Source organism: Ochlerotatus camptorhynchus, unplaced genomic scaffold, assembly GCF_037179485.1.
Source record: "Ochlerotatus camptorhynchus isolate MF236.1 unplaced genomic scaffold, CSIRO-AGI_Acam_v1.1 ptg000294l, whole genome shotgun sequence".
NCBI lineage: Eukaryota > Metazoa > Arthropoda > Insecta > Diptera > Culicidae > Ochlerotatus > Ochlerotatus camptorhynchus.
This window is the reverse complement of record NW_027040783.1, coordinates 122,719-135,610: the sequence shown is the minus strand read 5'-3', so window position 1 is coordinate 135,610 and position 12,892 is coordinate 122,719. Positions and strand designations below refer to the sequence as shown.

Genomic DNA, 12,892 nt, shown 5'->3' with positions numbered 1-12,892 from the left:
TCAAATCGGCCAATCACGAGCTGGTTCGCGTATGACAGAAAAGTGGTTCGTTTTCGCCCCCGTATTGTCTCCTCTTCCTCTTAGGTAAAACCAGCTGGCTGGCATCCCTATCTTGTTTGCCTTGCCTTGAAAAGAGCTAACATCGCTGCGGACCCGCGAATTGCGGGCCCCACTGACAGCTCATAATTTGTAAACAAATAGAAGATTCAAGCCAGAATTTCAAAAAAGGCGTGACTGATATTATGGATATTCTTAATATTTTTGCTTACATTTTGTGAAAAATAAACTTAGGACTCATAAAATATTATTTTCTGATTTTCTTCCACGAAGTCAACCATTTATATGGCATAAAAGGGAAAATAATTTCATTTGATAAAAATAAGACAATTCAGTCACGCCATTTTTGCAGTTCACACTGGAATTGTGACGTTTCAGATGTTGGTTTCAATAACATGGCGGCATGCCAGCCAGCTGGGTAAAACCAACTCTGCCGTAAATGAATTTTCAAACAACCATAGGGGAAACGTTCCTATGGTGCCGGTACGTTAAAAGCGTTAGGTTCCTATAGTTGTGCATGGAGACTCAATACACAACTATAGGAACCTTACGCTTCTAACGTACCGCAACTATAGGAGCGTTTACCCTAGGTAGATTTCCTTTTTTTTACACTGGAGCAAACGTCAACTTGATTTCAAAAAAATACCCTATGCTTACACTGAACCAATTTGACATATTCCTGTTATGTGGGAATCTAATAAATTTGCGCTATAAGATAATCCATTGAAAATGATATGATTGAAAATGTGTCAGGTAAATTCTATATGAATATCTGATACATTTACGATGCTGATAATTTGGTAACTTTTATGTGATCGTCATATGATAAATGAAAATCAGTCAAATTATAATAATTAACTGAAATGGATTTGAAACCCATAAGCATAAGCTTTACGTTTCACCACAATATAATATATGTGTCATAAATCAATCGAAGTAAAGTTTATGTGTAAATCACATGAAATTTACTTCTTCTTAATCGATTTCTAAAAATAAATCGAAAAATAAACATCAGGCAGTGGGAGCTTTCACAGTTGTGTCTTTTTTTTATTGTAGCTGATTTGGGATTCGATCAAGAACTGTTGAGGTGTGATGCTTTCGGATTCTGCGCTCGATTCCACTGGGCCACGGCTGACTTCAAGATTGAGCTCGTTCAATTAGCATGAAGTAAGAACAGCTCTCCCGACATGGAATGTAGTGCAACTTTATGCTCGTTTTGCTAGAGTGAAGACAAATAGCACTGACAAGTTTATGTTCCGTTTCGGTGGTGTCGTTTGTTCAAATCTTTCTTAATGCGCCTGTGTGCAATAAAACAACGACTAAATTATATGAGTTGATGGAACTGGTTCATGAAGTTCGAGTACTAGGGCTGGAATCTGAATTAGCTGTGTAGAAGGCTTACAATTAGAATCACAGCAAAGTAAATATTGCAGTAGAATCATTTTTTTTCAATCTCAATACATTCTTTTCCGGAACCCCTTATCTTATGAAACAATAACAAACAAATATTATTCAATACAGTATCATTGTTGTTAGCAATATTTACAATATCAACAATATCAACTAATCATTTTAATGAGTGTACGATAACATCGTTGAAAATTGTTTCAATAATTTATGAAGAGCAATCATGTAAGATGTATTTTATTTTGAGCGATATTCATCCCAGAAAAACATGCCAAAACAAATGTTTGCTGTTGGATTTCTTAAAAGGCAAATCTATATGACTATATAATGATTGGGATAAATCTGTTTACAATCTTTAAACCTCAAAAATCAAAGGAAGCTATTCCAATGAGATATGAGATATACATGTTTTCCTATACTGCAAAGTTAAATGACAGTCCAATAGTTTCTACATGTCTGTTTACACGCGACATATCAACAAACGTCAAAAATCGTTAAAAGCAACTTCAATAAAATATACATGATTATCTTATAAGATATATCTTTTAGTGAGCAATATTCATCATGAAAACAGGTATATTGTACTGAATTATCTAATAATGCAAACTTATATGATTTTCCATTACTTTCTAGATGTCTGTTCCCACATATATCAACATGACATATCAACAATTTTTCACCATGAAATATATCAGACAATATTCATATACTTTTTACCTATCGCTAACCACGTTCGAAGCAAAGTATTATCAAGTACAAAGTATGTGAAATTACGATAGAAATCATTCCATATCGCAGTCATAGTTTTAAAGTGATAATACAATGGAATCTATCAATCATCACATAGAATGAATAAATCTGCTGACATTGCTATGTTATAAGATGGATCCAGTAAACGGTACATGTCGATTTGTTCCAGTGTACGGTAAAAAATAATAAACGAGGCAGATAATGTCCTCGGGTTTTATGGAACGGACCCCGATTGGGTGAAGAGTAAAGAGAGATAGCACATTAAACTTTCTCTTTCTAAAAAAACGATGTGCAATGGAATCATTTTTGTGCCGAGTCAACTCTCAACTTCATTTTTACATGTTGTGAATAGTCTCACAATATTAAAGGAGCTTGTAAAATCAATATCATGTATGATATTTTAATCCAATATCACGCGTGATACTGAAAGCGTTTGAACACGGCAAAATATCATTTGATTGATGATTTTGCCAACACTGAATACATTTTCTCGAACTAGGTATATCAGGAAATATTGATCGTAAAAAGTATATTGGACGTAATATCGGAAAGTAAAGCTAAGCAGTAAATATCGAAAACTATTCCGTAATTCCAGCAATTCAGCAATTTTTTATTCAAATTCCTAAGTGTCTTATTTTTTCATTTAATACAACAGTTAACACGTGACTTGTAAATTTAAACTGCAACTGCTTTTTGTGACTGAACAGTGCTAATTGTGAAGTGCTTTCAAACCTAGCATGATACCACGGATAAACGGAAATAACTCATCGAATATTTCTAACTGTAAAACATCGTCGGTAAAACAATATCAGCATCTGTTGAGTACACTGTGATGGGCAGTACGCTCAACAGATGGCGGTAGTGTGTAGACGTCAAACGCAAGGGAATTGACTATGTGCGCCACAGGTGGCGGTACCTACTACCAACTAAGAAAAATTTAAATTTCGATGAACAACTTGTAAGTGTCTGTTTGTCTGTGATGATAGTGTAGCTTCTCTCAATATAGCTACACTCATGATTGATAAGCATACGAAAGGAGTGACTCAAACTGTTTGTGTAAAGGTGTAAAACTGTCATTGTAAGATATTTTTTTTATACCTCACTCAGTGTAAGCAAGTCAATCCAACCAAACGGGATACTGCCGCAGGAAATGCCTCATCTCCAGGTACCTCCGGATTCGAAACTCAACCACTTCCACTAGTAAAACCGCTATCCCGAAAATCGCTCCAACCGCCAGTAGCCAATACAAGCTAGCGATATCCCCAAAGCTCACCTGTACAAATGCAAAATCCTTTTTCATGCATTGGGGCTTGCTTGGGAAAAAAATCCTCTTGAAGTACCCGGCTACACTTGTTTCCAGCATCCGCCTGAGTGAAACTCGGAAGATCTCCTTCAACGGGCTTCCCTTCGGTACCGGAACATACAGCGGACGAGACGGATAGAGCGATATTTCCTGAAGCTCACAGATCTGGTGCTCGTCGAAGGATTCTGAAAGGCTGCAACTGTGAAAAATGTGGGTGACATTTGAATTGACTTTCCAACCTAAAATCATCGTATATGCATAGGAGGAATCACAATGGAAGGCATGACCGCCTTGTCGAACATAACCAAGCCCAGTGCTGATGTTTGTGAAGCCATACTTATTCGGGAGGATCTTACGACTGTACAGCTCCAGCGCAGTGGCATCTTTGGTTCTCTAAAAGTGCATTGGACTATAAGTCAAACCCACATGGATAGTAAAAGCTAAATACATTGAAGAAGTCATGGTTGTACGTAAGATCTTCGATCGAGTACTTGAGATCGCTTCCTAGCAACTGTTTCGTAGTGCGGATACTCTTCGGTGGTAAAACCAATAGGTAGCCGATGATGAAAGTCGAGTAGAATTGGTAGATGATGACGGAGAACACAATAACCGCTTTGATAGTGATTCGAGACGAGATGGCAGATGTCCGTCCAGAGTATGCCTGCTGACAGAGGAATCCGAGAATGGCCAGTAGAAACTGGCAGTTGCAGATGGCATCCGATCGACGCTCAACGCGAAAGGCCACTAGTAAAGCTACAGACGCGAGAACCAAAATCACTAGCAGTGCTATCCAAACGACATTCTGAAATGGAAGTAGGAAAATGTTTCGGGTATTGCTGTTTTTCGGATGCCGGAAAATTGTCACAAAATTTGCTGTGCCAAGCGGTACTGTAACATCATAAGCAACCAAACGCTCTTTCGCCAGCGATAGCGGCGCAACGGAGAAATCCACCATCTTTCTTTGCAGTTGACCAAAGACTCCCTTCGAAGAGTTACTTCCCAGCAAGTCAAAGTGCCACTCATCTGCTATAATGAGTTGGATCCTATTGTAAAAATGTAGACCGTTACTGTGTGGTTGCTTTACCGATCAAAGGATTCGTATACCTGAAGTTGAGATGCTGACTCAGCAACACGCCTATTTGATAGCCTATACGATCGAAGGAGTATGCTCTTGGTGGATCTAAATTCAACAGATGTTGGCACAGAACATGTTTCTTACGTGAAGGTTCCTGTCATAAGAATTACTAGAATTGATATTATTATTATAAGATTATAACACATTTTACCGCAACAACAGCTCGAAGATACACTCCATCCAAACATTTCCGCTGTTGATAAGTATTGGTACTGCTACCGGTCCAATGGACCTCCATAACCGAATCTGCTTCACCAACCTTAACCACATGATTCTTTCCACCTCGTCTACGAATTGTACCATATACTTCATAAATCCCGTAGCTGCGTGCGTCTAAATCCCGTTCGGGTACCACCAATGTAAGATGTGTATCGATGTTCAAGTTCAGACTCTCCAAGAAAGTAAAAGTCCCATCTTTCTCATCGCTAACCAGCAACAACCACCGGTAAGATTCGTTGAAGTACGATTGGTGGGAGCAAAATTGCAGCAGACCAACGACCTCTGGACAACTCCAGTCCACTACCAAACCAAAGCGGTGGTGTCCTGTGGTCATGAATCGGTGATGATCGGAATAGAATTTAGATGAAGCAACGTCGAAACTGTGGAAGGAACCCGACAAATTGGCGTTCAGGTCCTTTAGCCAGGACATCGACATCGAAGGATCGCACTGGAATGAAATCACTGCATTTATGCGTTCTCGAGTAGTGAAATCAAGAATCAATCGATGGTTGAAGTAACTATGTGTCACATTCACATGGATGAGAAGATGGAGAAATATCACCGCCGGTTTCATTGTAGGTATGTTTTGGAACGCGATGAAAGGGCAACTGTTGTACGAGTTTCAAAGCAAATAGTGCAATTGTGCTTCGTTGACCATTACATGGTCACATTATCCTGTCGTCGTAAATGGAAAGCAGAATGCTTGAATTATGAAAGATAAACGGTAAGGCAGTGATTAAAGATTGTTTTCCGTTTATTATCAAGATAGAGAAGCATACTTTGTTTCACACTCACCGGCTCTCGCAATCAAACTGTCGCACACTGGGTACTTTTGTTGGGCAAAAATCATAGCACCCTGAATAATATTCGAAAGAAATTTGAATGCAAATTCATACGAATTTCTGAAGTTAACTCCTAAGGAATTCTGAAGAGGACTCCAAGTAAATTGAAAGCAGAATTCCAAAGGATTTCTGGGGATAATTTCAAGAAGTTTCAGGGAGAAAAAGAATCTAGAGCATATTTGCATGGGAATTTTTTGAGAATACTTCGGAAGTATACTAAAAGGAGTATTAACAAATAAATCTGAAAATAATTCCAGGAAAACTTCAAAGGAACTCTGACAGAACTTTCAAGTTCCATAAAGTCCAATTAAAGTTCCGACAGATCTTTCAAGTTCCATAAAGTTCAAATAAAGTTCCGACAGTACTTTCTTCCCAAGCCATCAAAAGTTCCACATTCAACGATAAAACCCACTTTCAAGTTCCATAAAGTGTATATAAAGTTCCAACACCACTTTCTGGCTAATTTAGAAGCTATAGAAAGCACACGAGGAACTTCAGGCTCTTGAAGTTCCAAAGAAGCCCCAAAAAGCATCCCTAAGTACTTCTTAGTAACTTCAAGCAAAGCTGAAAACATGGCCACAACAAAGTTCCCAGTGGAACTTCTTAGCAACTTTGAAGTATTTTAAAAGTTCCCTGCGGAACTTCTTAGTAACTTGAAAGTTTCTAAAAAGGTCCGTCATAGGCCACATGAAGCAATCCGCACAAGTCTTTTTTAGGAACAAAAATTAATGTACGTAAATATGAAATGATCAGTGGGTCATCAAATAAATCATATTTCTTACATTTATGCAGTCCATAAAGATTCCATCCAAACATAAAAAATAAAGAACAATTTCCTGGATTCGAACCCGTGTGTTTGGCATGCAATCTACGAACGCTAATAACTGCGCCACAAGTGTGTTGGAATACCCTGCTGGCAAACACCAATTTAAAATTCATTAAGGTGTTGTGAGTCGTATTCAAGTCAGTCAGCTGGCACTGAAAACTCCAACAAGACGGGACTACAGCTCACTTTAATATATCTCAGATGATGTAGCGGTTCGTGCCGGGGCTCTCACGCAGAAGGACTGGGTAGAATTCTTCAAACAGCTCCAATTCTCTACTACTAATACTGATAAATCAATACACTTCATACCTGACTTTAGAATTAACTTTCACTGTTGCGACAGGTGATGAGGTTTCGGACCATTCAGTTAGCGAAACTCGATTTTTGTGGAGTTTGCTTTTAGCTGCAATTTGATTTTTAATTCAATTAGTGTTATGCTCACAATTGGTAGCCCGTAGGCATAGTAATTCATTAGTTTAGATTAGTTTTAGCTAGTTACGTTAGTATAAGAACAATTAGCTTTAATGTAGTATATAAATCTTACATTTTTAGTCCCTTTTATGTACTTGTCCTGTGTAACAATTATTAACTTGTGCCTAGTGTAATTATTTTAACGTGTGTATCTCGTGAGCAATCTGCATGTACTGAGTGGGCTACGGACTTGTGGATGATCGACTGCTGATCGTGAGTCGATCGTTTTGAGACTCCGCAGTTGGTAATATCTGCCCCGCTGTTAATTATTCGGCCGGTTGAGCACCGTCCTGAACATTCACAAAAGTGCAAACTAAATATAAAATTGGTGTAGAGGACAAAAACATTTTTTAATTTATTTCCAAAAAGTTCCGTTCAAGCTCTGCCAGAAGCTGCTTAGAATGATCTTCAATTATGGTACCGGAACTTTAAAGTTCTTATAAAGACTTAAAAATGAGACTGCTTAGAATTCTATAGACCATCTTCAACCAAGCTGCTTAAGCCACAAAAAACCCTTTATCAGAAGTTTTGGTTACTTGGGTTCTGACTTGAATGCCAAATAGGTTTTAATGATAAATCTATCACATTTGTTACTTCACTACATGCCAATTCTTAGGGAAAATTCAAAGTGTGTAGAATTCCAAGGGAAGGAGTAAAATTCAAAGAGCATTCGGAGATGAATTCATTGAAAATTCTGAGAATAATTCCAAAGGATACTAGAAGTATTTCAAAGTAATTCCGAGGGAAATTCCGTTGGAATTTATTTCCAAGGAATATTCCGACGAAATTTCAAGGAACATTTAACGGGACTTGCAGTCATGTTCCGGTGGTAATTTTTGGAGAATTCAAATGAGAGTTCCAAAATTGTGAGGAGCATTTCAATCTATGTATCGCAGTCCTGAGCAAAACTAAAAAGGAATCTTGAATCATTCAATGGGAATTTGTGGAGAATACAAAGTGGATGCTGAAAGTGAACTCTAAGTGAATTATCCGGAAATTCCTCCGGGAAATTCCTATGTCATTCTGCATAAATTATAAATAATTTGAAGTGCGTTGCAGATTGAATTCAAACAGAGTTTTTCAAGCTCATTATAGAGCAAGTTCTAAGAAAACACTAGAAAGAGGTCTCAAGTGGACCCTACACGATTGCTTTTATTGATAATAATCGTATTGTCAATACATTCTATATTAACGTCAATACATCGATATTGACAATATTTCTGTATTCACGTCTCCAATATTATTGTGGGGTTCGCTTAAGATCTAACTGAGGTTATTATGAGATAATTCAAGCAAATTCTTCAGAAAACCCCATATTGGTTCACCGGGCAGGGGAATAGAACCTTTGTTGCACAGTATAATCATAGAGGTAACTCTAAGACTAGAAGGTCCCGAAATAACGTGCTCAACTTTTTGGCTCAGCTCTGGTACTCTCTTCGGTCCCAAGGTAATCGATTCACCCCTCGAAACATAGGAAAATCCACGAACCCCTCATTTTATCTGTCAAACATTCATAGCGAATCAAAACAAACAGAGTGTAGTACTAGAATTTCGACTAGAATGGGGTACGTTAATCGATTTGCTTGGGACCAATAGGCTAGTCAAGTAGTGAGCCAATTTAAAATCGTTAGTTTCGTATTGATTGTTGGCATAATCTCGTTTTTGATCCAAAGATAGACGTCTTAATGCATATTTTTATTTTATTGGTCCCAGTTTCTGCACTGCTCAGTTGAACAGCAATTGCTGGTTTGAATTGGAGTCCAAATCATAATTCAATAATCAATTGATTGAATCGACTAAATTTTCATTAGCGACCAAAAATATCCATTAGCACCGTCCCAATGACGCGTTCATCTAGATAAAATCGATAAATAGCAGATTTTTAGCAATGGGATCCATAGGCCAACATTAGAGCCATTTCCCCTATGTCGTTTATTTCTCAACATGAAAATAATTTAAAGATATAATTGTGGCTACCTATGTGGAGCTGATATAAGATTTACGTAGGGCGAAGTGTATATAAATCACTTTCTTCTTCTTGGCTCACAACTGGAGCTTTATGACTTTATACTTAATCTGCTTTATTGTGCTCTACATATTTTAAGCACAATCTTATTATATACAATCCTATTTTTTTTCCTTTATTTTTTTTTCCGTCGATCTTGCTTTCCGTGCTGAGCACCAAGACCACCGACGCCAGCGAGGTAGCCCCCACCACCTGGACCCTAGCTATCGACCCATCAACTCGTAAACCGGGGACCAACGTCTTTTACTTTCCTTCCGACGGAAGGCGTGATCAGAGATTTTATGCTTCAGAACATCCAGGCGGCACCGACTGGGATTGAACTCAGGTTTTGGGGTGAGAGGCAATCACGCTTACCACTACACTACCGGCGCCACTATCAAGATTGTAGGATTTCAAGATTTTTAAAATAGACAAATTCTTTAAAAAGCAAACTTTAGTCATTTTTCAATTTTCTAAACTTAGAACAAACTCCTTCTCAACTATGAATTTGCTCAATGGAGATTATCGTTAATCCGCAATGAGACCATAATACGGAAATTTTACAGATTTTGTCAGCCAGATACAGATTTTTTGCGATGAAAATACTCGCGCATCACGAGAAAAGGGCCTAACATTTTTGATCGATTCTCTTTCGCGAATAACCCGACTGGAAATGAATTTCCCATTTAGTGTTTTGATTCAGGCGCAAGCTAACTATTGTCACTATATTTATAGTCTGGCGGATACTATTTCGATCTATCAAAAAGCGGCATCAATTCAGTAGACCAACAATTGAAAAGGTACTATCAAGTTTTATGAACAAACGTTGATTATTCTTTCCCTGACAAATAAATTTATATAAATGTTGAATTCATGTATGAAAAGATTTACAGAAATTTCAATACACCACATACTAGAGTGTGTTTGCCTGTCGTTGATAAGCTCATCAACAGCAACCGTGGACCCGAGGATTAGCAACCAACAACGAAATCAGTACACCCCAGATGGCATGGGATCGAAACTAGAAATTATGCAGATAAAAAATCTCAAATAAAATCAGCAGTTGAGTATCGATATTTTGATTTTACAACAGAAATCGATATTTTGATCTGGCAACACAATCGATATTTTAACATTGGTAACGATTGGTAGAAATATTTTGTGAAAGATCTTTATAAACGATTCACGATTAGACTATTAGCATCTTTACAATTATTTATGAAATGGTGACGATCGCTATCGATTTTTCTTATGAATGGCTTCGAGATGTATCTTCAAGATGTATAGAAAATTAAAGAAAATCAACGAAAGGGTTGGTCGGGACATGTCTGGTATAGGATTGGGCGATCTTTAGAGAAAGATCGATCTTATATTTGGCTCTATAACCGATCCACTGATTAAATCGGTACCAAAGAATCGACCTTTGGAAGATCGATCTTATGATTTTTTTAATACGCTGGTACGTTGGTACCCCAATAAATTCTTTCCTTTATAATATTCAATTAAATCAACGGCCAGAAATTTTTCTTTGAATAAAATGCGCGCAAGGTAACGAGAGGAACAAAGAGGAAATGAACGTCACACTTGCTCACTGTCAATGTGTGTGTCAATGCAGTTCGGTTACCTACAATTACACGGAGAAACAGAATGACACATTAATGATTTAAGTTTAATCATTTTCTAGAAAAACGGGTCAACTCATAGTGAAGAATAAATTTTTATCATTTTTGTGTTGTTTTGAATCATTAATGATTAATCAATCAAAATGTATCATTCTGATTCTCCGTCTAGACAAAATGTGACAGCAAAGAGCAATAATCACAGGAGGAAGGTAGGGTAAACCTTCAAATGTTGTTGTATTCGTAAAAATTGGAAACGCAAATAGTGACGTCATTGTAATCCATCTAATAACATAGGGAGCTATCATAGAGGTAACTCTAAGACCAGAGCTAATCGATGCACCCCTCGAAACATAGGAAAATCCACGAACCCCTCATTTTATCTGTCAAACTTGCATAGCGAATCAAAACAAACAGAGTGTAGTAATAGAATTTCGGCTAGAATGGGGTACGTTAATCGATTTGCTTGGGACCAATAGGCTAGTCAAGTAGTTAGCCAATTTTAAATCGTTAGTTTCCACCGGTTGGAGCTATGCTGATGTTGATGTTATGTTCGTTAAAATTACCACGCAGTCTGGGGTGAGAGTAAATAGTTTTTTCGATGTAAATACACTTAAAAAAATGAACACCTATATTTTTTGAAGATCGAAAAACAAAATCGATTTTTTGCGATTTTTTCGTGGACAAAGAATTGATCCGAAAAATCACCCCATTCATAAAAATTGGCGGAAAATCCTGTGAGGGGTAAGCTATTTTTTGGGCAGAATGTGGAGGAGGAGGATTAATCTAAATGCATATATAGAGGTACCAGACATGTTTTACACTGCAGTATGTGAATAATTAACGGAAAACAGTTTATGCGTAGTTTCCGATACATGTCACCGCAAAAAACAGCAGTTACATCTGATGGAACATGAATGCAGAAGCTAGACAAAATGATTAATTGGTTCCCGAGATTCTCTTCGCCAGACTATGAATATAGCTTATAGCCGCTAACATCATCTTCTGTCGAACTGTCCTGCTAGCTTAGCGAGAAATTCGTGTATGTTGCTGTGGTAAACCAAAGAAAAAGTCGATGAAGCGAATCGATCAACGAGGATAGGCAATTTTCAAATGATACACGAAAATACAGATTTAAATTCGAAAAAATGTGGCATCACTGCCTAAGGCACTCCCATTAGCTACGCCAACGGGACTGATCGCTCAGACAGTTTTCAAATTTCTTTCACGATATGCCAGTTCTAATAGTGATTGTAAGAATGAGGGCGATGTAAAGACCAAGATTTAAAGCGCCAGTCACCAGTCCAGTGGCAGGTGCGTAGGCAACATGTTATACGGTGACAGCGGGCCCAGCACAGCAAAATAAATGATTTGAGCCCGGGACACGCTGCCTACTGTCAAACGCTGCTGTTGGTCTGCCAGTTACACTATTCTCCTTGTGAATATATTGACATGTATAACGTCCGCTTTAGATGTATAGATGTATGGGCAACACCCAAATTTGAGTAGGATCTACTCATATCCACCAAAATTGAGTCAACAAAGTTGGGACTGACAAGATGAAAAAAAAAATGAAATAGTCGAAATAGAATAGAATAGAAAGTCGATGAAGAGAATCGATCAATGCAGATAGGACCTTTTGAAAAGTTTATCTAGAACTGTTTACGATTTCTTCTTCAGAGAACTAAACAATAAGCCTTCCCTTGACTTGAAAAAAAAACAACCATATTGATCGGATAAGCCATCTCGAAAAAAGCTTGCCCAGATGAAACGCGTCCACAGACACACATACAGACATCAGCAAATTTCATTTTGCCGGGTCGATTTTTCATATTCAATTTGATTCTATGATGTCGCAATCGGACTGCTGAGCCAGATCGAGCAGAGTTCTATCGATTGGGAATGTTTTATACAGGTGAGATAGCTTGTGTGGATGGCTTTCGGTCACAGACGGCAAGACGTGTGAAATCCGATTTTAATACCTATGTTACGGTAGGATTTCCCCGGGTATCAGAATGATTCCAACATAGATTTTTTTTAGATTTTGGACAAAAAGAAAGAATCAAGATCAGTGATGGCATAATCCTCACTCAAATGATTTTGTTTTGCTCTCAAGGGCTCCCAATATCACGCATGATATTGGAATAAAATATCAAGCATGATATTTTTTTTACAAGCTCATTTGATATTGCGAGACTATTCAGAATATGTAAAATTGCAGCCACGAGTTGACTTACCACAAAAATGATTCCTTTGCA

The 12,892-nt window shown here is 37.7% G+C and overlaps 2 protein-coding genes across 3 annotated transcripts in view; both read right to left on the bottom strand.

The window, feature by feature from the left end:
* The window catches only part of LOC135706900 (cytosolic carboxypeptidase 6-like), a 51,031-nt gene that overhangs the window by 28,331 nt on the left and 9,808 nt on the right, over positions 1 to 12,892 (bottom strand). The gene's annotated exons all lie outside the window — the stretch shown is intronic.
* LOC135706890 (ionotropic receptor 75a-like) lies at positions 3,332 to 4,472 on the bottom strand. The gene is made up of 3 exons (XM_065228569.1): positions 3,966 to 4,472; positions 3,855 to 3,910; positions 3,332 to 3,716 (listed from the first exon to the last, which is right to left on the bottom strand). Exons 1-3 carry the CDS (start codon positions 4,470 to 4,472, stop codon positions 3,332 to 3,334), a joined length of 948 nt encoding a protein of 315 aa, XP_065084641.1.